This window comes from Artemia franciscana, chromosome 2, assembly GCF_032884065.1.
Source record: "Artemia franciscana chromosome 2, ASM3288406v1, whole genome shotgun sequence".
NCBI lineage: Eukaryota > Metazoa > Arthropoda > Branchiopoda > Anostraca > Artemiidae > Artemia > Artemia franciscana.
In genome coordinates, this window is record NC_088864.1 from 52,072,494 (window position 1) to 52,096,180 (window position 23,687).

The 23,687-nt window shown below is 35.7% G+C and overlaps 1 protein-coding gene across 1 annotated transcript in view; it reads right to left on the bottom strand.

Annotated features, from left to right (window-relative positions):
• Positions 1-1,206: 1,206 nt before the first annotated feature.
• Positions 1,207-23,687, bottom strand: part of LOC136043434 (asparaginyl-tRNA synthetase-like) — a 39,377-nt gene continuing 16,896 nt past the window's right edge. Inside the window, exons 5-8 of the mRNA XM_065728350.1 lie at positions 21,817-22,045; positions 6,574-6,810; positions 3,001-3,083; positions 1,207-1,427 (exon numbers count right to left, since the gene is read on the bottom strand). Coding sequence (XP_065584422.1) covers positions 1,241-1,427; positions 3,001-3,083; positions 6,574-6,810; positions 21,817-22,045 — 736 coding nt within the window. The 3' untranslated portion in view covers positions 1,207-1,240. The remainder of the gene's footprint in view (positions 1,428-3,000; positions 3,084-6,573; positions 6,811-21,816; positions 22,046-23,687) is intronic.

Consider the following 23,687-nt stretch of genomic DNA (forward strand, 5'->3'; position numbering starts at 1 on the left):
TATAGTCTTACAAAAGCTTAATAGGTAAAAGTAACATGGCGCGAGTGTGCTGTTCACTTTATCTTATTTCTACCAAGGTTATACACGTTACAGCATTAGAAGTAACTAGACCAGTAAGAGGATCAACGAAGGATGACACAGAAAACAAGACTTGAGCTGACATGCAAGAAAAATTGCAATGTCTTTGTGTTTACAAACGAGCTAATAGGATGAGTATTCCGAATAGTTTTTTTGTCCATATCTTGGACACATATTTGATAGCCCGAAGTGTGTAGGAAACTCGGTGGCGTAAATTTACCAAGATGTAGGAGGCCGGGCCTTTATTCCAATAAAAATAAGCATCGGCACAGAAAAAAAAAACAGAACAGAATAACAGAAACAGGTCCGTCAAAAGCAGGTGGCCTGATTCTCCTTTCTGTTCTGTTTTTTGGAAAGAAAGAAACAGGTTAGACAAAAACAGAAATTGTTTCTTTTTTTCAGAAAAACGGAAAAGAACAGAAAAAAGGTTCGTCAAAAAACGTAATCTGATTCTCCTTTCTGTTTTTTGGAAAAGCAATAACAGGTTAGACAGAAACAGAAGTAAAAACAGAAAACAGTTTCTGTTTTTCAGAAGAAAGGAAAAGAGGTGCGTTAAAAACAGATAACCTGTTTCTCCTTTCTGTTCTGTTTTTTGGAAAAGACAGAAACTGGTTAGACAAAACAGAAACAGTTTTTTTTAGGAAAACAGACATGGAAAGAACAGAAAAAAGGTCTGTCAAATACAGGTGACTCCTTTCTGTTCTTTTTTTGGAAAGACGTGAACAGGTTAGACAGAAACAGTTTCTGTTTTCGGAAAAACGGAAAAGAACAGAGGAGGTCCATCAAAAACAGGTAGCCTATTTCTCCTTTCTGTTTTGTTTTGGAAAAACAGAAATAGCGCTGATGTTTAAATAAAAATATTAAAAGAAGTGTTTTCAATGACAATACCAAAGAAAGCATTTTCCAACGACAATGCAGAAAAGGAGTATTTTTCAATGAAAATACAAAAAAAAAAGACATTTTTCAATGACAATACAAAAAAAGGGATTTTTCAATGACAATAATAAGAACAGGTATTTTTCAAACATACCCTCCCTCCCTTCCAAATTGGCGCCACTGACAGAACGGATAGACATCAAAGGTTTCCTTTAACTTTTTTCCCTGGCCACTTAATATTATATAAAGAGGCAGTGATTACGTTTGTATTAAAATACTACAACAATTATAATTGACAGTTATGTGGCGATCTTGGAAACGGTATTGCATCTCTTATATGATTTATCTTGAAGAGATATGACATTAGTCGTTCGAATCCTAGTCCAAAACCTCCAGTTGGCGTTCCACCAAACTTTCGCAGTTCCAAGTACCACTCAAGTTGATTTAGGATTCGAATTGCTTCAAGTCTGCTCCTGAAATACAAAAGAAAACAATGAAAATGCGAATATAATCTATCTTTGTAAGCGATTATATATATATATATATATATGTATGTATGTGTTTTTTTTCGAAAACATGCATAATTTTTCGTGAAAATTGGTATCTTGGAATATTCTCACATAAAAAAACGATCTCGATGGCTCAGAAGTCAGAGAAAATTCGTTTAGAGCCTTAATTTTGGTTTTTGCAAATGACGTTATGTACTATGTTAGTAAATCATATAAGCATTTCTTATGACATCAATAGGCATTTTCTTATGCGATATCATGCATAGAATAAAAAGATTGTTGAGTTTCCAACGGATCAGTTATTTAAATAATATAGTCTGTTGGAAGGCCCAAAAAACGAAAATTTGCAGTTGTAGTTACTATAAATGATGATTCTTTGGAACCAACGCCTGAACTATCAAACGTGATAAGATGTGAAAATCGACAGCCTGGACCATCAATTACGACAACATCAGTAAGGGGCAGCTAAAGTAAAGGCCATTGCTAAATTGTCTGAAGTAATGAAAATCTAAAAACGTGTATAAACGAAAATGAAGAGCAAAGACACGGGCGGGTAGAAGATATGCGAAAATATGATTAGAGCGTGTCAAGATTGAAAATGAAGAGTAAATACATACGTAGTTAGAAGATACGCTACACTGAGTAAGTGAGCGAGTCAAAAATGAAAATGAACAGTAAAGACAAACGTGGTTAGAAAACCTGCAAAACCGAACATGTGAGCGAGTCAATGAAAATCAACCTGGACAGCGAGACTAATGCTAAGATACATAGAGAGTAAGTGGCTCACTATGTACCACCTTATACAGGTGCAGTATGCACCGCCCGCCCTCTAGCCACTAAAACCAAAATCTGATGTAACTGGTGCATCATAAAAAGAAACGATGGCGCTTCTTACAATGTCTGGTCATTAAGGATTTCAACAATTCAATAAAAACATTTCTAGGATCAGCTGAAATACAAGATAGCTAGCAAAAATCTCAGGGTGTAAATTATCTTCAAAACAGGATAAGGAAGTCAACTAAGTTGTAAGCAATATCACATGAATCAGGCAACTTGGTTCCACCTGGATCTGCCGTTCGATCTCCGTTCGGCAGAAGGTCTCCTTCTGCCGTTCGATCAGGTTATCAGTTCTACCGAGTAGCAGGTCATAAGCCAAAAAAGCGACTCTAAGCAAGGATAAACCAACATTTCGGCTTAAATATCTGAAATTTCCACAAAAGTTGGTTGCCCTTCATCCACCGAAGTTAGCATTAATTTTTCAGTAACATGACAAGAATTAATGGAAATTTTTTGGTAGGACCCCAGAAAGTTATTTTGTGCCACAACTTTAATAATTAACTTTAATCTAACTATCGAATTCTAAACAATTTACAATAACAATTCACTCGGTGTTTCTTTTGTTGTTTTTTTAGACCTTGATTAAATAGCAGTTTATTGTTACTCGTCCCAGTGCACACTGAACTTCGAAGTGGACTATTATTGTTCATAATAGATGTCTGCCCCACTCCAAAAAATTAGCTCTCTGAAAAGCACTAACCTCAGATTGTCATAATTGAATTCTCTCAGGCTCCCTCCACACAGCTCCCCTACATCAGGAACTAGTAGATCAATGGCAGATGCCTAGAAAAATAAAACAAAAATATGAATTATTAAGCAAGCAATGCTTTTCACTATTGAATCTCCGAAACAATTCAAATTACGGCGGAAAACATAATTATACTAACCTTGCATATATACAAGCAAATGACAGCGCATATTTTTTTTATCAAAGTTCAAATAATTTCAGCATGGAATTACGGGGAGAAGGAATTTAAAGGATTTTTGGACCACCTAAATTGTTTGGGGGGTGACTTAAAGTTTACTGTTGAATTAAAAGAGGATTGGAAACTTCCTTTTCTAGGTGTTCTTCTTTTAAAAATGAAAATAGTCTGGATTTTAAAACTTACAGAAAACCGACTAATAATAATAGATTTTTCTCGTTAAGCTCCGGTAACACTCGCCAAGTAAAAATTGGTTGATCATTTCTTTAACTGACCGGATCTTTAGTATTTGCTCTCCGAAATTTTTTAGAAGGAGTTGTCTTTTCTAAGAAAAATACTAATAACTAATATTTATCCAGAGTGGTTAACCAAACAGACTCCATCAAAAAGAAAAAAAGTTTCTTTGGGATTTCAAAGCTAGTCTTAGAAACAACTTAGGAGAAGGATGTTTTTGTTCCTTACCATATGAGCCAGGACTAGGTGAAAAACTAAAAAGAATTTTACAGAATAATGGTTTAAAGGTAGCTTTAAAAAATACCAATACTTTGGGTAGTTTTCTAAATTCTGGGAAGGATCTAACTTCACTGGGGCAGCAAAGTGGGGTCTATGAGATCCCATGTACTTGCGGAAGCTCATATGTGGGGCGTACTAACCAGAATTTGTAAATGAGCCTACTAAAGCATCAAGACTCTATTTCATCGGCTTTAAAGCATATTTTTGATTTTCCAGACCATTTTATTCTATAAAGTCTCTTTGATTTCTTGGGACTAGGGTTTAAAGCAAAATTGTCTCAAAACTATAGAAATAAAAAAAATTATTCAATATTATGGCTTTAAATAGAGACACGAATGAATTTGGTTTGAATTCTATTTACGATAATTCATTAAAGTCATGAAGAGTAAACTTCTATTCACCCATTGCAATTAGCCTCTGTCCAAGTGCTCAATTCAATTCATGCTAACGAACCGGATCCAGGAAGGTCAAGGAGACTCGCTTCCGTTTTTGCTTTGGAAAGAATAAAATAATTAAACAATATGTAGTTATTGTATATATAAATTATTATTTTTAATTGTTTTAGTTTAGTGTTACTACTGATGACGGTCACTGCATATGTGACCGGAATATCTAGTTGTTTTTTTTTTTTTTTTTTTTTTTTTGTGAAATTTATCACTGTCTGTTAAAATACTTTTATGTTTCATTGAGCTTTTATTGATCGTCTTGGAATGTAGTATGGTCTTTAAAATTATCTACGTCATTTTTATGGGAATAATTTGACCAAAGAAGTTTATAAATATAAACACACAAAAAAAACATGCAAATGTTATCAACCAACAGGATTTTCTTCTACAATGTAAGAAGATGAGGACGGTGCAACCTTCACTGAAACTCAATTTAAATTAGGCGCTTTCGAGGAAGAAAAGTTGGACGAAGCTTACATTTCAAAACATTAAGTCACATTATTAAGGAAAAAAGTCGAGAAAGAACTTCAACAGCAGGAGATACACAAGTTTAGTGTAACCCATCAATAGTAACGAGCCTGAGAAAATTTAGCTGATTTTTTACATGGGGGGGGCACCCCCTAAAATCCAAGGATTTTAATGAAAATCACACCATTAGATTCAGTGTACGAGAGAACCATACTGTAGAAGTTTCAAATTCCTAAGTACAAAAATGTAGAATTTTGCCAAAAGACAGATCATGGATGCGTGTTTATTTGTTGCTTTTTATTCTTTCCAGGGGTAATCGTACTGACATAATTGTTCTAGAAGATCGGGAGAGGGTGCATTCGAACGGAAATTAAGTTCTAGCCCCCTTTCCAAATGACCAAAAACATTGGAGGGCAACTGGCCCTCCTCTCACACCCTCTTTCTCAAAGTTGTCTGATCAAAATTTGGAGATAAACATTTTGTTCAGTATAGTTGAAAGATCAAATAACTATGTCTAAAATGACCCCCAAAGTCCGTCGGGAGAGGCCTGTAAGTTATGAAATTTGCCCACTGCTTATGTACAGTATTTGTTATTAAAAAGTATGCAGACATTTTTCTTGGGGGGGGGGGGGGATTTTGTGCTTGGGCTGGATTTCCATAGGGGAAATCTTCCTTGGGGAGGGAAATTTTGCACTGGGGGAGTTGACAGAATTCCTACACGAAATTCTTTTTAACTGTCTTTACATTTGCTTTGCCAACTCAATTTTGCATGTGGAAATGTTCCGTCAGAATTATCCAAGGGCTATTTTCCGCATGTTTTGATTTCCGGGAAAAAATTTCCACGGAAGGGGGTATATGCGGAGTGATCGAGAAACCGATTAGATATTGGAGTCTTTTTTCAAATGAAAGTAGGTTAATGAGAATTTTTCCAGCTGAATCGTCCGCAAGAAATTTTACGGGGAGGTGGGATTCTCAGCGAGAACGGAACTTTCTAGAGGGAATTTGACGGGTGGACACATTACGTCGGATGAAATTTCCATTGAGTAGTTTCTCGTGAAGGGGAGGGGGGTATATTTCAAGTAGAGTGAGCCAGATTTACCAACAATATTTGAAAAAATGATCAGAAATTAAGTAAAACAAAGTTCTTCTTTTAACTGTAAGTAAGGAGCAACATTAAAACTCAAAATGAACAAAAATTACTCTGTGTATGAAGCGCCACCATCTCCTCAATACCTTGTTCTTTACGCTAAAGTTTGACTGTTCGTCCCAATTTTTTTTAAAACGGCTACTGAAACACAGTGGCCGTTTATCGAGAAAACAGCTTTAGTGTAAAGAGCTAAGTATTGAAGATGGGGCAACCCTTCATACACGGAATAATTCATGTTCGTTTTCAGTTTTAATGTTATTCCTTACATTCAGTTAAAAAAAAACTTTATTTTTTATATAATTTCCGGGATAAGAAGAGGTCATTTCCTGTGGAGACTATGTTTGTTTCATCAAAAAGAATAAGGATTTGGTGTACCAAAGGCGTGGATTAGAAAAGTATCACTTTTAATCATTTTCAATTCAGGATCTCAAAAACGTTGAATACCCCAACCTAAGCAACCCTGAATACGGATCAATTCACTTATCGCCACCATTAAACCTCGCGTTGTCATTTATAGCAGGTTGCAATGCATTTGATTTTTTTATTTATTTTTGTTTGTAATATGTATCTTCTGGCAAAGTTGCTCTATCATCTTTATTCAAATGTAAAGTTAAAGAGGGAAAATACTGTAAAACTGAAATACAAAAAATTATTAATATAAATTTCTTTAATAAACTTAATGATTTTACAAGTAGATGACATTGGTCTTTTTTTTTAACTTGAATTTCCTTTCCAAACATTTTGTCAATATTTTGGGATAAGTCTTATTTACTTACAGTCTGTTTTTCTTCGTCAAATCTAACATAGAAAGGTTTTAAATGCCGTGGCCAATCCGTCACAAATGTTGGTTTATTGCCAAGGTGAGAGGTTATGAATAGTTCATGTTCCTTTCCAAAATCATCGCCATCAACCGGCTTTGTTTGAAATCGACTAGTATTTTCAAGCAGAATCTTCACTGCATCAGAATAAGTTATTCTTTCAAAAGGTCTGTCCAGTATTGCTCTCAAATGCTCCTGAAAAGGAAAGAGGTCTAGGTGAGATAATGTACGGCACTTTTCATATAGCAAAAGGAAGCTGAGAACAAATTCACTGTTGCTGGTTTGCATTTAAATATTTGATGTCAAAAATCGTGTTGACGTTTTTACATTAGCATTTTGTTTAGTTATTACAGTTATATATTTACAGTTATTACATAATATTGATATCCGCTGTATGGTCAAAGAACATTGTCAAAAACCCAAAAGAACCGATCATTGAAAGAAAATAGCATTCCCAAAAAAAATAATTCTTTTGAAAAAAATATTTTTACCAAGCAATTACTTCATTTATAGCGGGTAATATCTCCTCAGGATTTCAAGACAAAATTGATATTGATAAGCTGGTATGAATGCTTCGATATCAAAGAATATTTTCTATTCACAAAACATCTTTAATGCCTAAGATAATATATTTATGAAATATGAATTATTTACAAAAAATCCAACCAATTAATTTTAAGCTTAATTTACATTGCCAAAAAAAAACTGTAGAACAAAAAACACCACTGCTAAGCAAAAAAAAGACAACACAGGTAAGCAGGCTCCAATTCAATCCCAATCTATTAAAATCCATTTCAATCCCAGTTTATTAACCCAGGACATTTCATCTTTACTTACGACATCGTCCCACCCCAACCGCGGACGACCTGCTTTCCGTTTAGCCCAAGACAGTTTGCTGAAAAGGACAAACTTCGGCAATCTCTCATCCTTCATCTGCAGAACTTGCCCTAGCCATCTGAACTTTTTTTTATATTAAATCTAGAAAGCGGGATTGAACCTCACATTTAGTACAGCCTACTGTTTGAAATAGGCTAGTCAGTCGGGTGCTCAAAAGAATCCGCATGCAATTTCTCTGGAAAACATCTAGAAAATCTTCCTGGGTTTTTCAGAACTATACTTGGCCACTGTCATCACTGTAGCTTCCAATATTCTAATATTGGCTCAGAGACTTATTTCTATATTCTTCCAATCTTTTTTCCGAGGCTTTAGCCTGGTTTCTGTGGGTAGCAAATTATTTAGTATGATGAAACTTATTAGACTTCGAGATGTTGTAGACAGAGTTTTAAGCACAGTTTTAAGTGCGGTTTTAGGAGGGGTAGAAGATGTGTCGATCAATTTTCACTCTTAGATTAATAACTGAGAAATGCCTGAACCATCAAACATCTGTAGTGATCAGTTTTATAGATCATGAGCAAGTGTTCGATTAAACTGATAGAAGAGCTTTAGCGAAGGTCTTATCCTTGTATGGTATTAATTTAAAAAACTTTCCTGCAAAACAGGTTTTTCAAAGAAAAGTAAACAGCTCCATTAAGCCAAAAATGACTAAAAATAAAGTCAAATAATCTTCCAAGCGTAAAACTAAGACAAATTACGACCAATAAATAAATGAAACTCAGAACAAACAGAAATTACAATAAATAGCCGAGTCAAACTCAAAACGAGCAAAAATTAACATTATTATTATTATTATACTTGAACATAAATAACTGGTGAGAAAAATCCCGTAAGCCAGCAACTGGTAAATTTTTTTTGTCTTCCATGCTCCAATCTCACAGAATCACTATGAGATTTATTGCAGAGTAAACGGATCGCATTATTTTGGAGAACTCAAATTGAATTCACTAGTGACGGAAATGTCCCTAACCATACAGAAGAACAATATAAAATATGCGGATGTATTATAGAGAAATACAACAATCTTAAAATGCAATGCGGGACAAAGTGTGCGAGTTTTCTAAGGATTCCAATGTTCCGCGATAAAATCACTGAAAAGTTCCCAACATGTTTCCTAAACGACAAAGTTTCATCAAGTGTAATATCTAAGTACTTGACACAAGACTTCATTACAGTCTCACCATAAGTGTGTTTTAATTATATGTAGCTGTTCTCGAGAATAAACAAAATACAAGGGATCCCCCTTGTATCCCTGGGCATGGAGCCTTCCGAGGGGGAATAAGTGTATTGTATTTCCATTTTGTATTGTATTGTACTGAATAAACTTATTTTTCTTCTTCTTAGCCGAATGAACTTGTAGTTTATTTACGGAAATGAAAAGTTCTAGTGCCCTTTTTAAGTGACCAAAAAAATTGGAGGGCACCTAGGCCCCCTCCCACGCTCATTTTTTCCCCAAAGTCAACGGACCAAAATTTTGAGATGATAGCCATTTTGCTCCGAATAGTCGAAAACCATAATAACTATGTCTTTGGGGATGACTTACTCCCCCACAGTCCCTGGGGGTGGACTGCAAGTTACAAAGTTTGACCAGGGTTTTACATACAGTAATGGTTATTGGGAAGCGTACAGACGTTTTCAGTTGGATTTTTTCGGTTTGGGGTGGGGTTGAGGGGAGGGGGCTATGTGGGAGGATCTTTCCTTGGAGGAATATGTCATGGGGGAAGAGAAATTCAATGAAAAGGGCGCGGGATTTTCTAGCATTACTATTAAAAAAAAATGAAAAAAATAAACACCAAAATGTTTTTTCGATTGAAAGTAAGGAGTAGCATTAAAACTTAAAACGAACAGAGATTATTACACATATGAGGGGCTCTAAAAATGCTTTAGCATCAAGAGCGAGGTATTTAGGAGAAGATAAATACCTCGCTCTTTATGCTAAAGTATTTTTAGTAATTTAAACTATTTATTCTACGGCCTTTCTGATTCAGGGGTTATTCTTAAAGAATTGGGACATAACTTAAGATTTAGTGTAAAAAGCGAGGCATTAACGAGGGGACAAACCCCCTCATATACATAATAAAAATATAAGAATATAAAAGTTTGTTACGTAAGTTAATTCTTAAGTTACGTAGAACAATAGCGGTCAAAGAACAGAGCCTTGTGGAGCTCCACATGTAAAAGGAAAGCTTGATGAACACTTTGAGTCAATCTGAACATATTGTAGCCACCCTGCTAAGAATGCACGTAGAAAGTTAAGCCCAGGACCTCTTATGCCATAAAAGTCACACTTTAGAAGTAGAAGATCATGATCTACTGTGTCGAAAGGTTTAATCGTATCTAAAAATATTGCTAAAGTCCTGTAACCTTCATCCAGCGCTTGATTGACTACGCTGCTTAGATAGGCAACCGCTTGTTCTGTTGTGTAACCATGTCGAAATCCGAATTGGGTAGGATTTAAACACATTACGACGCTTTAAATATGTATAAGGACGGGCAGCAAAGCGCTTCTCTAAAACACATGATAGCACAAAAAAAAATCAGAAATCAGCCTATAATTTCCGAAACTCTTTGTCTCACCACCCTTATGAACAGGAGTCAAACGAGCTACTTTAAAACAAGACAGGAAGAAACCCTCTTTTAATGCAGAATTAATTAGGGATAAAAGTAGTTTCTGGATTAGTGGCAGAATAAATTTAACCACTCTTAACGATATGCCATCACTACCAGAGGTATTACTTTTCATTTTGTAGATGACCTGTTTCATCTCACTTAATGATAGAGGTGCTAAATACATTGAAACCTCAGATCCAAAATGACCAAGGTAGTCAAAAATGCTTGGATCATGCAACATCGGACAAATTTCTTCAGCAACACGCTTTCCTAAAGCTGGAGCCCTCTTGCGATATTCTAGGACCACTTAGCCGATACGATGACCCCTGGGGAAAAAAAGAAAACAAATAAACAAATCACACCCATGATCTGTCTTCTGGCAAAAAAAAATACGAAATTCCGCATTTTTGTAGATAGGAGCTTGAAATTTTTGCTATACTGTTCTCTGATGCGCTGAATGGAATGGTGTGATTTTCGTTAAAATTCTATATGACTTTTAGGGGGTGTTTCCCCCTATTTTCCAAAATGAGGCAAGTTTTCTCAGGCTCGTAACTTTTGATGACAAAGACTAAATTTGATGAAACTTATATATTTATAATCAGCATGAAAATCCAATTCTTTTTATGTATCTTTTAGCATCAAAATTCCGTTTTTAGAGTTTCGTTCACTATTGAGCCGGGTCGCTCCTTAATACAGTTCGTTACCACGAACTGTTTGATAAAACTGTTGCGGTTAAGGTAGGAAATGAGGTTAGCTGTTGGTTTCGTATTAAATCAGGAGTTAAGCATGGTTGTGTTCTACTCCCATTTATACGTATCATTTTGACAGATTCAAAAGGCAATGGAAGAACACGGAATCAAATGGGAAAGTAAAACTTTTCTAGGTTTAGATTATGCTGACGATTTAAGCATCCTAGATGAAAGTATATGTAGTATCTTTACCTTTGCCTGACTGATTTCTAATCATTACTTCCGTGGACTGGATACACAGAGCGTCTTTTGATATAGTTCAACATCCCCCTCAGTATTTACTGAAGATCAACTTAATGCCCTTAGCCTTTTCGAACCCATCCCCCTTCTCAATAAGAAATCCTATATGTAAATAATGAGCAAAATAAATCATTTACGATCCTTGCCTTGGGAGCTGTGAGGGGTCATGTCAACCCCAGAGGCATAGTTATTTGACCTTTGGACTAATTTGAACAAAATGAACGTCTTATAATTTTGATCAGTGTTGAGGGAGGGGGCATCTAAAAGGGCGACGGGGGACTGGTTGCCCTCTGATAGCTCTCCAACATGCCCTGAAAATTCCAAGCTTAATGCACTCAACCGTTAATGAACTTTTGCTGATACGCCCTTTTGACAACCAGCATGCACATAGTTTTTTATTCAAAATCTCCTTTAGCATTCCCTCAAAGTTTCATCTTAATACCCTAAGCCTTTTTGAAGATTCAGAATCAATCAGCCTCCATTTCCCAAAACAAACCCTATATATTAACAACTGACAACTTGCACTTTTTCCCCAGGGGCTGTGGGAGGGGGAGTCATGATATCCCTGGAGGCATAGTTATTCAACCTTTAGACTATTTCTAACATTATGGCTGTCTCAAAATTTTGATCGGCTGTTTTGAGGGCAGGACAGCTAGGAAAGAACGTGGCAGGAGGGTTATATACCCTACGATCACTTTCAACTCCTGAAAAGAGAACTAGAACTTTCAACTTTCGACCAAATGGGCCCCTCGGAAGTTTTGGCGACCACCCTTTCTATATGAAGTAGCCCAGAAAAAAAAATATAATACACTGCAGCCTTCTGGCTCTTTCCAATAGGGAACGCTAGAGCGTTGCTCCTGATATCAAAGAAAGTTCGTGCAGAAGACGATCTACTATAACATCCAGTTTTAAAAAGCTATATCCAAAGAGCTGTATGATATCAAACGAAAATTGAAAATTCTACACATATTGTCGGATGGAGCCTCTCGATCCATAATCCCTTCCTGGAGACCTAGAAAATACATCTTGATGATGTACTGTTACAAGAAACGAATGCTCCAGCCATGCATATCAACATTCTTGAAACGAAACGGCAAAAGATTTTTTGAACCTAGTTAGTTCCTCTAAAAAATTCCTGTTTGGTGATTTTTAACAAAGATACTTCAAATCAAAGCAACATGAATAAAATGTTAAATTAATTACACAAATTCATGTTACACATTTTTAGGGATTTCAGCTTCAAGTTCACATTTAATTTGGCACTGTCAATACGACGTTAAAAAAAATAATGATAAAATTAAAAACAAAATATATAAAATAATTGATTTAAAAGAAATTTTCAAAATATACAAAACATACGATAATATAAATTATATGCTTTGATATATTTTGTAAACCAGATTAAATGTAAAATATGAATTGTGAAAACTATAAAATGTGGAAAAATGCAAAAAAAAATTACATCAAAGCTGTAATTTCTATTAAAAATCAATTGGACTAACTCAATAGTAAAAACATTCTGAAGCCCATCTCCGTTGCCCAAACAATTAAGCAAACATTCCACTTGATGGATGTTACATTGGGGGCAAAACCTTATCTTCTTTTAGAATTTGCGTTATTTTTATGCTTTGGGCCTTTACGAATATAGTCATCCCAAAACTCACATAACAAAAGTCTTGAATTTAAATCTCCTAGCAGCAAGGAAGTCATTCTTGTTAAAACAGCTTAATTCTGTTTTAACAGCTAGCATTTAATCAATGCTAGCACTAAGCTAAAAGCCTAGTCAATCAAAATTAATCACTCACCCAATTTTGATACCTACGTAATCCCTTCACACCGTACAAGAAAAAAAACACAAGAATGAACAAGAACATAGACATTCGTAAAACAAATGAAGAAGAATATCGAAGACCAGTAGAAGAAAAAACAGTTTTTTGGTTTACTTTTTTTTTGGTTTACTGGTTTACCCCCAATTGGGTAAACCAGATGCCAATGGCCAAAAGTTAAGCAAGTCTTTCTTATTCACACTAAGAGAAGTAAATAATAGCCTGGGTCAGATATTCCTTTTTGGACAAAGGAAACCCCACAAGCCCTATAAGCCAAAACCTATCCAATGCCAAAAATGTTTAAAACTAGGACATACAAAAAACACATGCAGTGAAACATTACATGAATGCAATATTTGTAAAATCTCCCACCCCTCTGGAATGACAAATTGTAAGAACAATCAGCCAAAATGTATCAACTGCAATGGTCCCCACAATTCTACAAATAAAACTTTATGCCCAGTATATAAAAAACGAGCAGTAACACTCCAAATAGCAACAGAAAAAACATACCTTACCCACTCGCAGCAATGGAAGCAAATGCAGCCCAATCACACCTGATCAAAAATTCTATGAAGCCACCCAACCGTCTCACCCACAGACCAAGCATTCTACCAAAAGCATCAAGCACCCCCAATAAGACTCCTTCCTCAAAACAACCAGGCTCACACTCCTATAAGAGAGATTCACCGTGGGTAAAGCATTTACCCTCTGCAGGTAATGATAGAAGATCAGATTGGCCACCTCTATCAAGTAGGAGTGAATCAGAAGTATTATCGGGAATTAATCAAATTATCAACCAAAAGCCAGATGAAAATCCAAATGAATTGACACCTAACATGTGCCTTTTTATACTAGATTCTAATGCAGTGCAGTCAATGAACCTACAATATCCACAAAAAGTAAAAATTATAAGCGAATTAGCAAAATTGTACCTACCCAATCACATGCATATCCAAGCAAAAACAGATCTTGCTCTACTCCTAGCAAAACTAAACATTGATACACAGCAATATGAAAATTAAAACAACGAAGCAGCATATTTCAATAATTCAGTGGAATGTAAGATCACTTTCAGAAAATAAGCTAAATGAACTTTTATCTTTTATGAATAATAATTCCATTGATATTGCTTGCCTTCAGGAAACCCATCTGACTAATAACCAACAAATAAAGTCTCCAGGATATACAATCCTGAGAAAGGATAGGTCTTCACAGAGAAAAGGAGGTGGCGTAGCTATAATTTTGAATAATAATATTAAATTTTGTGGTATTAATTTTCCAGATTTCTCAAATGATGTTGATGTTATTGGTATGAATGTCTCGACAAATAGTACAAAAACTTGCATATTAAGCCTTTATAGCCCTAATGGCCAGACTACAGATGCCATGGATTTTTTCACTTACATAATTAATTCTAATATGTTAAAAAACATAATTATCTGCGGGGATTTCAATGCCCACAGTCTTCTGTGGGGGGATAAGCCAGCAAATAAAGCAGGTAAGCTTATTGAAAGATTGATTACAAATAATGTTGATTTAGCAACTGCTACCCCTCCTAATCTAAATACTTATTTTAAGCCTAAAAGTGGTAAATTTTCAACTATTGACCTACAAATTGTGTCAATAATATGCTGAATAAAATTTATATAAAGAAAATTGAAAATTTATGCAGTGACCATTTTGCAATAGTTTCCTCTTTAAATGAGCCAGCTAATATTCTCCCACATTTCCCTAAATATGTCAACACTAAAGCAAATTGGACCATGTTTAAAAATAAGCTAAATGATGAAACTCTAAGCTTCACCCAGAATTCACAAACCTCAGTCGCAACAGCTGACACATATGCAGAAGTTATGACATCTATACAAACTAATACGGCTAATCATGCTATCCCTAAAACATCATCTAAGAAAACGATCCCTAAACAAACCCCTAAAGCTTGGTGGACAAAAGATTGCCAAATAATGTGAAGAATAAAAAATGCAACTAGGAGAGCATACCTAAAAAAAACCATCCCCTGCCACATATTTAAGTAAATTACAAGCAGAGGCTAACCTCAAGAGAACAATAATTAATACTAAATATAATTATTGGAATAATTTTGCAAATAATCTTTCCAGAGAAACATCTGAGCCAAGCATGCATAGACTTATAAGCAAAATATGTGGGAAAAAACATGCCCCAACCCTCTTATGTATGAACTAATACATGAGAATTTCCACTATGATAATGACATTGATAAGACAAAAATTATTTGCCTCCCTTTTCTCAAAAAAGCTAACATCAAAAAACAAAAATATCACTACTCAAATCTTGACAAATCCTATTTACCAGCCCTGACCAGGTTCAGAGTATATAAACCATCCCTTCTCAATACACGAATTGAATAATGCAATACAGCATATCAAGGCCAGTGCTACAAGTAGCTATGATAATATACACCCTATATAGATAAAGAATCTTACCCCTTTGTACAAACAGGAGCTCCTAAATTGCTATAACCATGCATGGGCTACATCCACATTCCCTAATAACTGAAAATGTTCATCTCTCCTACCAGTTTTAAAGAAAAACAAACCTAAACATGACCCTGAGTCATATAGACCTATAATGATTACCCCAGTGCTGGGAAAATTAATGGAGAAAATGATTTACCATCGGCTGCTATGGTTTGTTGAGAAGAATAATATGATACCTCATACTCAAACTGGCTTCAGGAAACACCACTCATCAACAGATGCTTTCATAGTGTCAACAAATGCAATAAATGAATCCCTATCAAATAATAATGTCCTAACTGCTGCATTCCTAGACTTTGAAGGAGCATATGATAATATTGACCACCAGATTCTCTTAGTTAAACTTAAGAACCTTGGACAACCCCCCAAACTTGTATCCTTCATAAAATCCTTCATAGAAAACCGAAGTTTCATTGTTTTTGTAGGTTCAGCCTCTTCACCCAAAACTTCAATAACCGAAGGCCTTCCACAGGGTGCAGTCCTGAGCTGCCTCCTATTTTCACTATTTCTCTGGGACACGAACCTCCCACATACCAATCTACAGTACGCTGATGATCTGGTATTATGGGCAGCTGGCAACACCTTCGAGATTGCACATTCAAAGTTGCAAAATGCACTTTTCCAATTTGAAGTTTTCTCAAAAGTCCATTTTACCTACTGCACCCACAGAGTCAGAAATTATCCAATTCCACCATAAGCGAAATCATTCTAATGCAAGGCTAACACTAAATGGAATACTTATCCCAGAGGACAATCAAATTAATTATCTAGGGCTCATACTTGACCAAAAACTAAACTTCCACCTTCACATCACAAACACAATAAAAAAGTGCTATAGAAAAATAACAATAATTAAAAGGCTACTAGCCACACCTTGAGGCTGTAATGAGAAAACACTACTCCAATTTTATAAATCACATATAAGACCCCATATTGATTACGGCCTCATAGTTTATGGTGCTTGTGCTAAGACCCACATGCAAAAAATCGAAACGACGCAAAATGATATAATTCGTCTTATATTTGGTCTTAGGAAACCAACAAAAACTAAGTTTCTGCTTACTGAGAGTGGACTATCACCAATAAATGAAAGAAGTAGATCTCTACTAATTAAATACCTTACAAAAATTGAAGCCAATGATTCTCATACCCTGCATAACTGGTTAAGAAATCCATCTATGTTTAGAGGCGTTGCAAAAGAATATTCAAATATCCAGAAGAAGTTCCCAGTGCCAGTAAAATCTATTGCACCCATATTCCCCCACCCCCCCCCCTTGGAGTTGGTCAATCCCCATAATAAAGACTGACTTCTCAAAGTGGACCAAAGAACTTACCCCCATTGCTTTTATTCAGAAAAAATTTGCCGAGCTAAACATGTTGCATATAAAAACCATTTCAAATTTTTGTAGATGGGTCCAAAATGAATGAGAAAGTGCCAAGTGGAGGATTCTTCCCAACGCATAATATCGCTTTAGGAGAGAGATTACACGATAACTCATCTGTAATGTCTGTCGAGCTAAATACCATAATCATGGCATTAGATTTCCTCATGGTTAATCAATCAATCAATTTATTTATAACCCATCTACAAGAAGAGGGCGGAACGCCCTTAAGATGGAGTAATAAGAGAAAAAAAAGGTACAAATAAATACAAATCAACACAATCAAACAATTAAATAAGTAATGCTGACCATGGGTGAGACACTATCGACATAGAAGAACGAAAATCATGAAGCCTTTTATCAATAATAGATGTAGGAGAAACTAGGCGGAATTTGTTCACTAAGTAACTATTTCTAGTCCAAGGAGGGTAACTGAGAAGGAATTTAGCATAACGAAAATATACTCTACGAACAGATAGTTTCTCAGGTTCACTAAAAAACTGCCAAACCGGACAAAGAGAAAGGAGATGAGGTACAACTAGGCTATTATAAATTTTCGCAAGATTTAATTTATCAATATGTTTAATATTAGATGCAATTGAAGCATAAGTAATTCTCAGTTTTTTCTTCAAAAGTTCAAGGGATAAATTCACAGTTTCTTTCATATTTTTTCCAATAGGCATTCCAAAGTAAACTAATTTTTGAGAAAGGGGGACATGAACATTAGCTAAAGATAAAAAAATAGGGCCATTTGTCTCTTTAAAATTGAAAGCTACAACAGCAGTTTTATCAACATTGAAAGAAAGCCCAATATTTTTCTATTCATTATAAAGCTGATTAAAGGCGTTTTCACATCCACTAAAAGTACGGCTTAGATTCAAAACATCATCTGCAAAAGTTATTAAAGACAAGTTAAATCCACGGTGAATACAACAGAGTTTTGGGCATTTAAAACAGAGTTATTAAATAAAGAAGGAGAGGTAAGGCCACCTTGACGGACTCCTATCAAAATATCAAAAAGGGAAGATCCCCCCTTTAACTTCACCTTAAGGGGATGGTACATATACAGAAGGCACTTCACTATACAAAAATTTACCCCTCTTTTATACGCTTCAAATAAAACTTGGGAAAAAATGCAAGAGTCGAAAGCACGAGCAACATCTAAAGCACAAAGGATAATATGGGATCTACTTCTTTCTGCATCAGCAAGAACATTCATTAAAGCAAAAAGGGCATGCTCCCGGCTAATACCTTTTTGGTAACCAAACTGGTGGGGTGGGACATAACATTTAGAAACAATTTCATCCAAAATAACTGACTCAAACAATTTAAAAATAGTACAAGAAACTGTTATAGGTCGGAACGAATCACACGAAGTAAAATCCTTTTTGCCTTTTTTCGGGATAGGGGTTATTTGACCAACTGTAAATTGATAAGGAACAACTCCGTTTTCAATAGACATTTGAACAAGTAGAGATAAATGATTAAAAAGAAGAGCACTAGCATAATCAAAATGTCTGGCAGTAATTCCATCAACTCCAGCGGAATTTCTTTTCTTTAGTTTTTGACAATAGAACGATACATCACTTGGCTTAATTATAAATGTCGAAGGTTCGTGTTTCTTCAGACAAGCACTTAATTCTTTTTCAAATTTTGACTCAGGAGCAGGATCGGGAGAAGAAAACTCATGCTTATAATAATTTATCCACTCAGCCTCAGGAATATTATTTGCACTAATGTGTTCACAAGGGCGTTCAAATTTTTTCCAGAGCTTCGAAGGGTTCTCTGCAATTTTATGAGCGTTTTTCTCAATAAGATCAACCTTATATTTTCTTAACACTTTAGCAAAAAAACGTTTAGAACGTAGCCGCAGACCATTTATAGTCCCAGACTTAGGCCTGCCGCAATCCCTCCAAATATTCAGTCAAATTTTAGAAGACTCGCACGCAGAAATAAGGGAAGGGTTTTTAGACCAACCCTGAACTTGAGAGCCTTTCCTAATACGCTTGCACGGGACAGCTGAAGCTTCAGCACACTTTAATGCATGGTTAATTTCAGCTAGATAGGTGGTAAGTCCAATGGCTATTTCTTTTTCACTAAGGCCAGAGCACGTGCACAACAAATGAAAGGGCACCTTTATTTTATTTAATATTCTGTCACATTCAAAACGAAACATCTCGCGGTTAACTTCTTTCCAGTCTTTTATATAAAACCAGTTTTTATCCTACTGTTTAGGGGCATGAAATGAAGCATTTATTTTCAACTTTATTGGAAGGTGATCCGAATAAAAGCCATCGCAAATTACCTCGACAGTTTCACAGGGGAAAGATGCAATAAAATGATCAAGGTTAGAAGTCGCTGACAGGACACCAATAAACGTGAAAGTTTCTGTTTTGTCAGCAACTGAGTAGGAAGGGGGGAGGGAATTCAGAAGGAGTTGGGTTCTTGGCGATGAACTGTCTGTTAAGTCACAATTAAAGTCTCCTGCAATCAAAACTCGAGCATTTGGACGCTTTGAAACTCCCTTCACAAAACTCGCTAGCTTTTTGCAAGCATTTATGAATTTATTCTCTGATTGCAAAGAGCAGTAATTAGTTGGCAGGTAAACGTTTATACAGATTAGGTCCGAAAATTCGGCAGCAATGAAATGGTCATTCGACTCAAGGAGATTGACGGGAAATTGTGGAATGATAGCTAATCCGCCTGAAGGTCGGCCACGGCTCTGATTCATTTTCGCTGGGTGAAATAAGAGATAAGAATTCTGTGAAATGCTGAGTAAATTTTTCCTTTCATGAGACAAAAAATGTTCTTGCAGAAAAATTATTTCATTTGTACTTAAAAGTTCAGAGAGGACTAGGCCTTTGTCAACCAGTTTGCCATTGATATTCCATGATAAGAGACTTAAGGCTCGAGCCATTATGCTGACTTAACTTTACTTAAAAGTCCTTGGGCGACTGGACATTTGAAGCTGTTACAGGGATGATCCTGTGATTTGCACAATGCACACTTCTTGGGCCTTTGACAAGGAGATGTTTTGGAGCTTGAATGACCATGGTCACCGCAGACTGCGCAAATAGCTTCATTTTTGCAGCTACTGGATATATGTCCGTAAGCTTGACACTTGAAACATCTTACCGGGAGGGAGAGATACTCAGCCACTTTGATCCTCTCATCTATGACTGGGGGATTTTTTTTTGCATTCATAAGATCAACTTTGGTTTCAAATTTCAATCGAAACGAGCGGGTGTTGCCAATCTGTCTTGAACTGACACATTTAGGAATCAGTGCGCAAAGTTCATCGTCATTTATATTTCTGGGAACAAATCGAGCAATACCGAGGTGAGAGGGGCTCCTGATTGTTGCAGAAAGAGATTTATCACCGTTCTGAAAGACCCCGACAAGAGTTTCTGCATCAGCCTTGCTAGCTGTAACAACTCGCCAATTATCTTTTCTGGGCTGAACTTCGACAATTTTAGAGCACTCTCTGCCACACATTTTTTGCAAAAAGTCTTTCCTCAAATCGGACTTCGTGAGGTCAGAGGGCAAATTCTTGAGTACCACTGCATATGAGGGCTTTGTTTCAATAACTGTAGGAACAATCGAGGGGGCGAGAGGGTCCTTATTCATGAAATTGTCTAGCTTATTACAAACTTCTGTAACTTTTCTGGTGATTACTGCAGCTATCTCACCAGGACAGATAGGGACTTCGTCAGGTTCAACTATCACAAAGACTGGCAGCTTAACGTTACGTTGCTCACAAAGTTCAAGTACCTTTAACATTTCGTTAATATTGTCTTCGGCACTTTTTTTAATTGACACTCTATTGGTGTAGTGAGCAGAAGACCACAGTATCTCCTTAGCCTTGATTATATCGTCCTTTGTAAAAAACTCGCATGCTTTACGACTTATCTCGTCACTCTTATTTCCAGCTTTTCGAGCACGATTTAAAAGTTCAAAATCGCATTCCAAACTAATTTCTCCGACATGGCTATTGCAGATAATATGTCATTGAAATATATTCAAGTTCTTAAGTCCTTGTACGAAAATCTCTTTGCTTAATAAATCACTAAGTCCCAAGGGAATTTGCATTAATTTCATATAATGAATATATGAATGTTAATATTAAAAATATTATAATATATTCTGACTCTTTGTCAAGCCTTGAGCTGATTTCTTCAGCTTCTCAATATAAGATGGATATTAACACATTTCTTTGTCTTAGGATTATTGATACTTTCGCTTCAAAAGGTATTTTAACTCATATCCAATATATTCCAAGCCACTTGGGTATAATAGGTAACCATAAGGCAGATGAAATAGCAAAAAATGCTTTAAATATTGACCAGCCAAGTGGCAGACCAATCCCCATTAGAGATATCTACCACTGGAGACTTACAGAGGTAATGCTAAATAATAAGAATCCTACCCTATCACCTTTCCAAGATTTATCATAGAATTCGGTCAGGTTCAAATGGGCTACATTTTCAGGCATTTTCACATCAGTTCCCTAATTCAAGTGGCGAAGTTCCCTCGTCCCCCCTTTGCAGGTCATGTAATCTTAAGAATGAAACAATAGATCATTGCCTATTTGAATGTAATATGCTGACGTCTGCACAGTATATCCTGCGATGTAAAATGTTAGAATGCTTCAAACACCACAAAATTCTAATAACAGCCAAGAGTCTTGCTGACCATACTTTCTCACAGACCACAGAGCTCAATATATATTCTCTTATAATTCAACTGCTAGTTTCAAAAGATATACTTAAAGAAATCTGAGCAGATACAAATTATATAAGACAAACCAGCTCCATAGCTCTGTCGATCTCACAGAGTGAGTCAAAAGGAAAAGGGCTAAATAGTATCGACTGAAAAACCCCCGCTTGCTGAAGAAGAAGAAAAACAGTTAATGCACAAAGAGGGTTAAAATGTACTGCAAAACAAAAGGAAGTTAACAAATGAACAATTAAAATCTAACCTTAACACCTTTAGTAGTTTTTTCCAATACTGCTATTTCCCCATTCTCGTGAGAGAGAATGTATTCAGCACAATATCTGACAAGGTTTTCCATAACGGATAACAATTCTGAAATTTCAAATACAAAAGCCATTTCCGCCTCGACCATCCAGAATTCAGAGAGATGACGTCTGCCTCGTGAATTCTCAGCTCGAAAGGCAGGGTTGAAGTTATACACTTTCTCTATTCCACTAAAAAAAAGAAGAGGTTAAACAGATTCTTAGCTGTATCAAGTCTGTTTAATTTTGATTTCTGATGTGGCTACATTTTGATTAGTGGTTATGATCTTATCATAACAAAACGAATATTAAATAACGAAACTACAAGTTTATGTAGCAATGACAACTTTTTGTCAAAGAAACAACTTTTAAGGCTATACACCCTTTCCATTTAGAAATAATAAAAAAAAATGTTGAAATATATAGCATCGGATAAAACATTCTAATTAAAATATTTACTCATTGTCGCAAATTTTTGTATTGTTAATTTATTTAGAATCTAATTTAATTGTATCAATGCAATTTTTTAAATTGTTTATTTATTTTTATTTTTAATAACTGTTTTTTAATTGTTAATGCGTACATTTTAGATGCTATTTTAATGCAATTTATTTACAATACTAATTACCTTACATTAACATTACTACAGAGTAACCCCAACTAATCCTCTATCTTTATATTTCTTCGTGGTCGTTAAGAATAATGCTACCAAGTAAAGGAATCTTTTCATTGCACCAAAACAGCCCATTCCGCAATTCCCAAAGTTTACGCTAAAGTTTTTATGTTTGAGGTCCCTGCTTTTTACGCTAAAATTAAATGGGGCTTGGTTGAAAGCTTGTTAAAATATAATAAATATTGCCCGTTGGTATTTGCTAGGGTCCAAACTGCATTGTTTCAACTGATAAATTTGTAGTTTCCAGTCTTACCGAAAGCGTATATTTCAAAACCAATAACCTTAAATGAGTATATTTATCCCCAAATTATAATAGCAAACAATCCCAGCATGAAAATATGTTGTTTTCTAAATTAAATCTTAACGTAAACATCAGGTCAAGTAATGATAGTGGTAAATCATGGTTCTGAACGCGGGCACTTCAAAGGGCAGAGTAAGAGTTAATAAATGTTTTCCCAGGGGAATTGCTTAAGAATAGTTTAAGATAAGAGTTTGACAGACCGCATTTCAAACAATGATCTGTTCAAAAAATGCGGTTCTATTCCACTTTCTAGGGCTATAATGAAAGAAAAGTTGAGATGGGTCGGACATGTTTTACAGATGAAGGATGAGAGATTGTGCTTTTTGGCCATCCATCAGGTACCAAACAAAAAGCAGGTCGTCCCCAAATGAGGCGTGAAGAGGATTTAAAGGAACTTGAACTTCATGGGAGGGGGTAAAGACTTAAGCTTTGAATATATTGAGATGCAGGAAGAGCGTGCGCAGCTGCGTTCACCTTGGGCGGCTTGGTGCTGCAGTGAGTTGTTCAGGGTAGTAGTAGTAAACAAAAGGTGGGTTCTGTTCGTTTTAAGTTTTATTATCACAAAGTACTTTCATCATCGATTTTTTTACTATCTAATCAATAGAAACATCCTCCCTAGAATCAGAGAAAGATAGGAGAACTCCCCTCCTACAAGCAGACCCTTCCCACCCAAGAAAATTAAAGTTGAAGATTCACTTCTTTCATTTTCTCAACCTAACTTTCAAGAAAAATTTCCTAGTATGATTTCCATTCTTCTAACCGGCTTCGATTTTTTCATACTAGCCTATAAAATATGAACTAGCATTTCTCCTAGGGAGGGAGTCACAAAGTGATAGGGAACCTATCTAATGCCCCATACT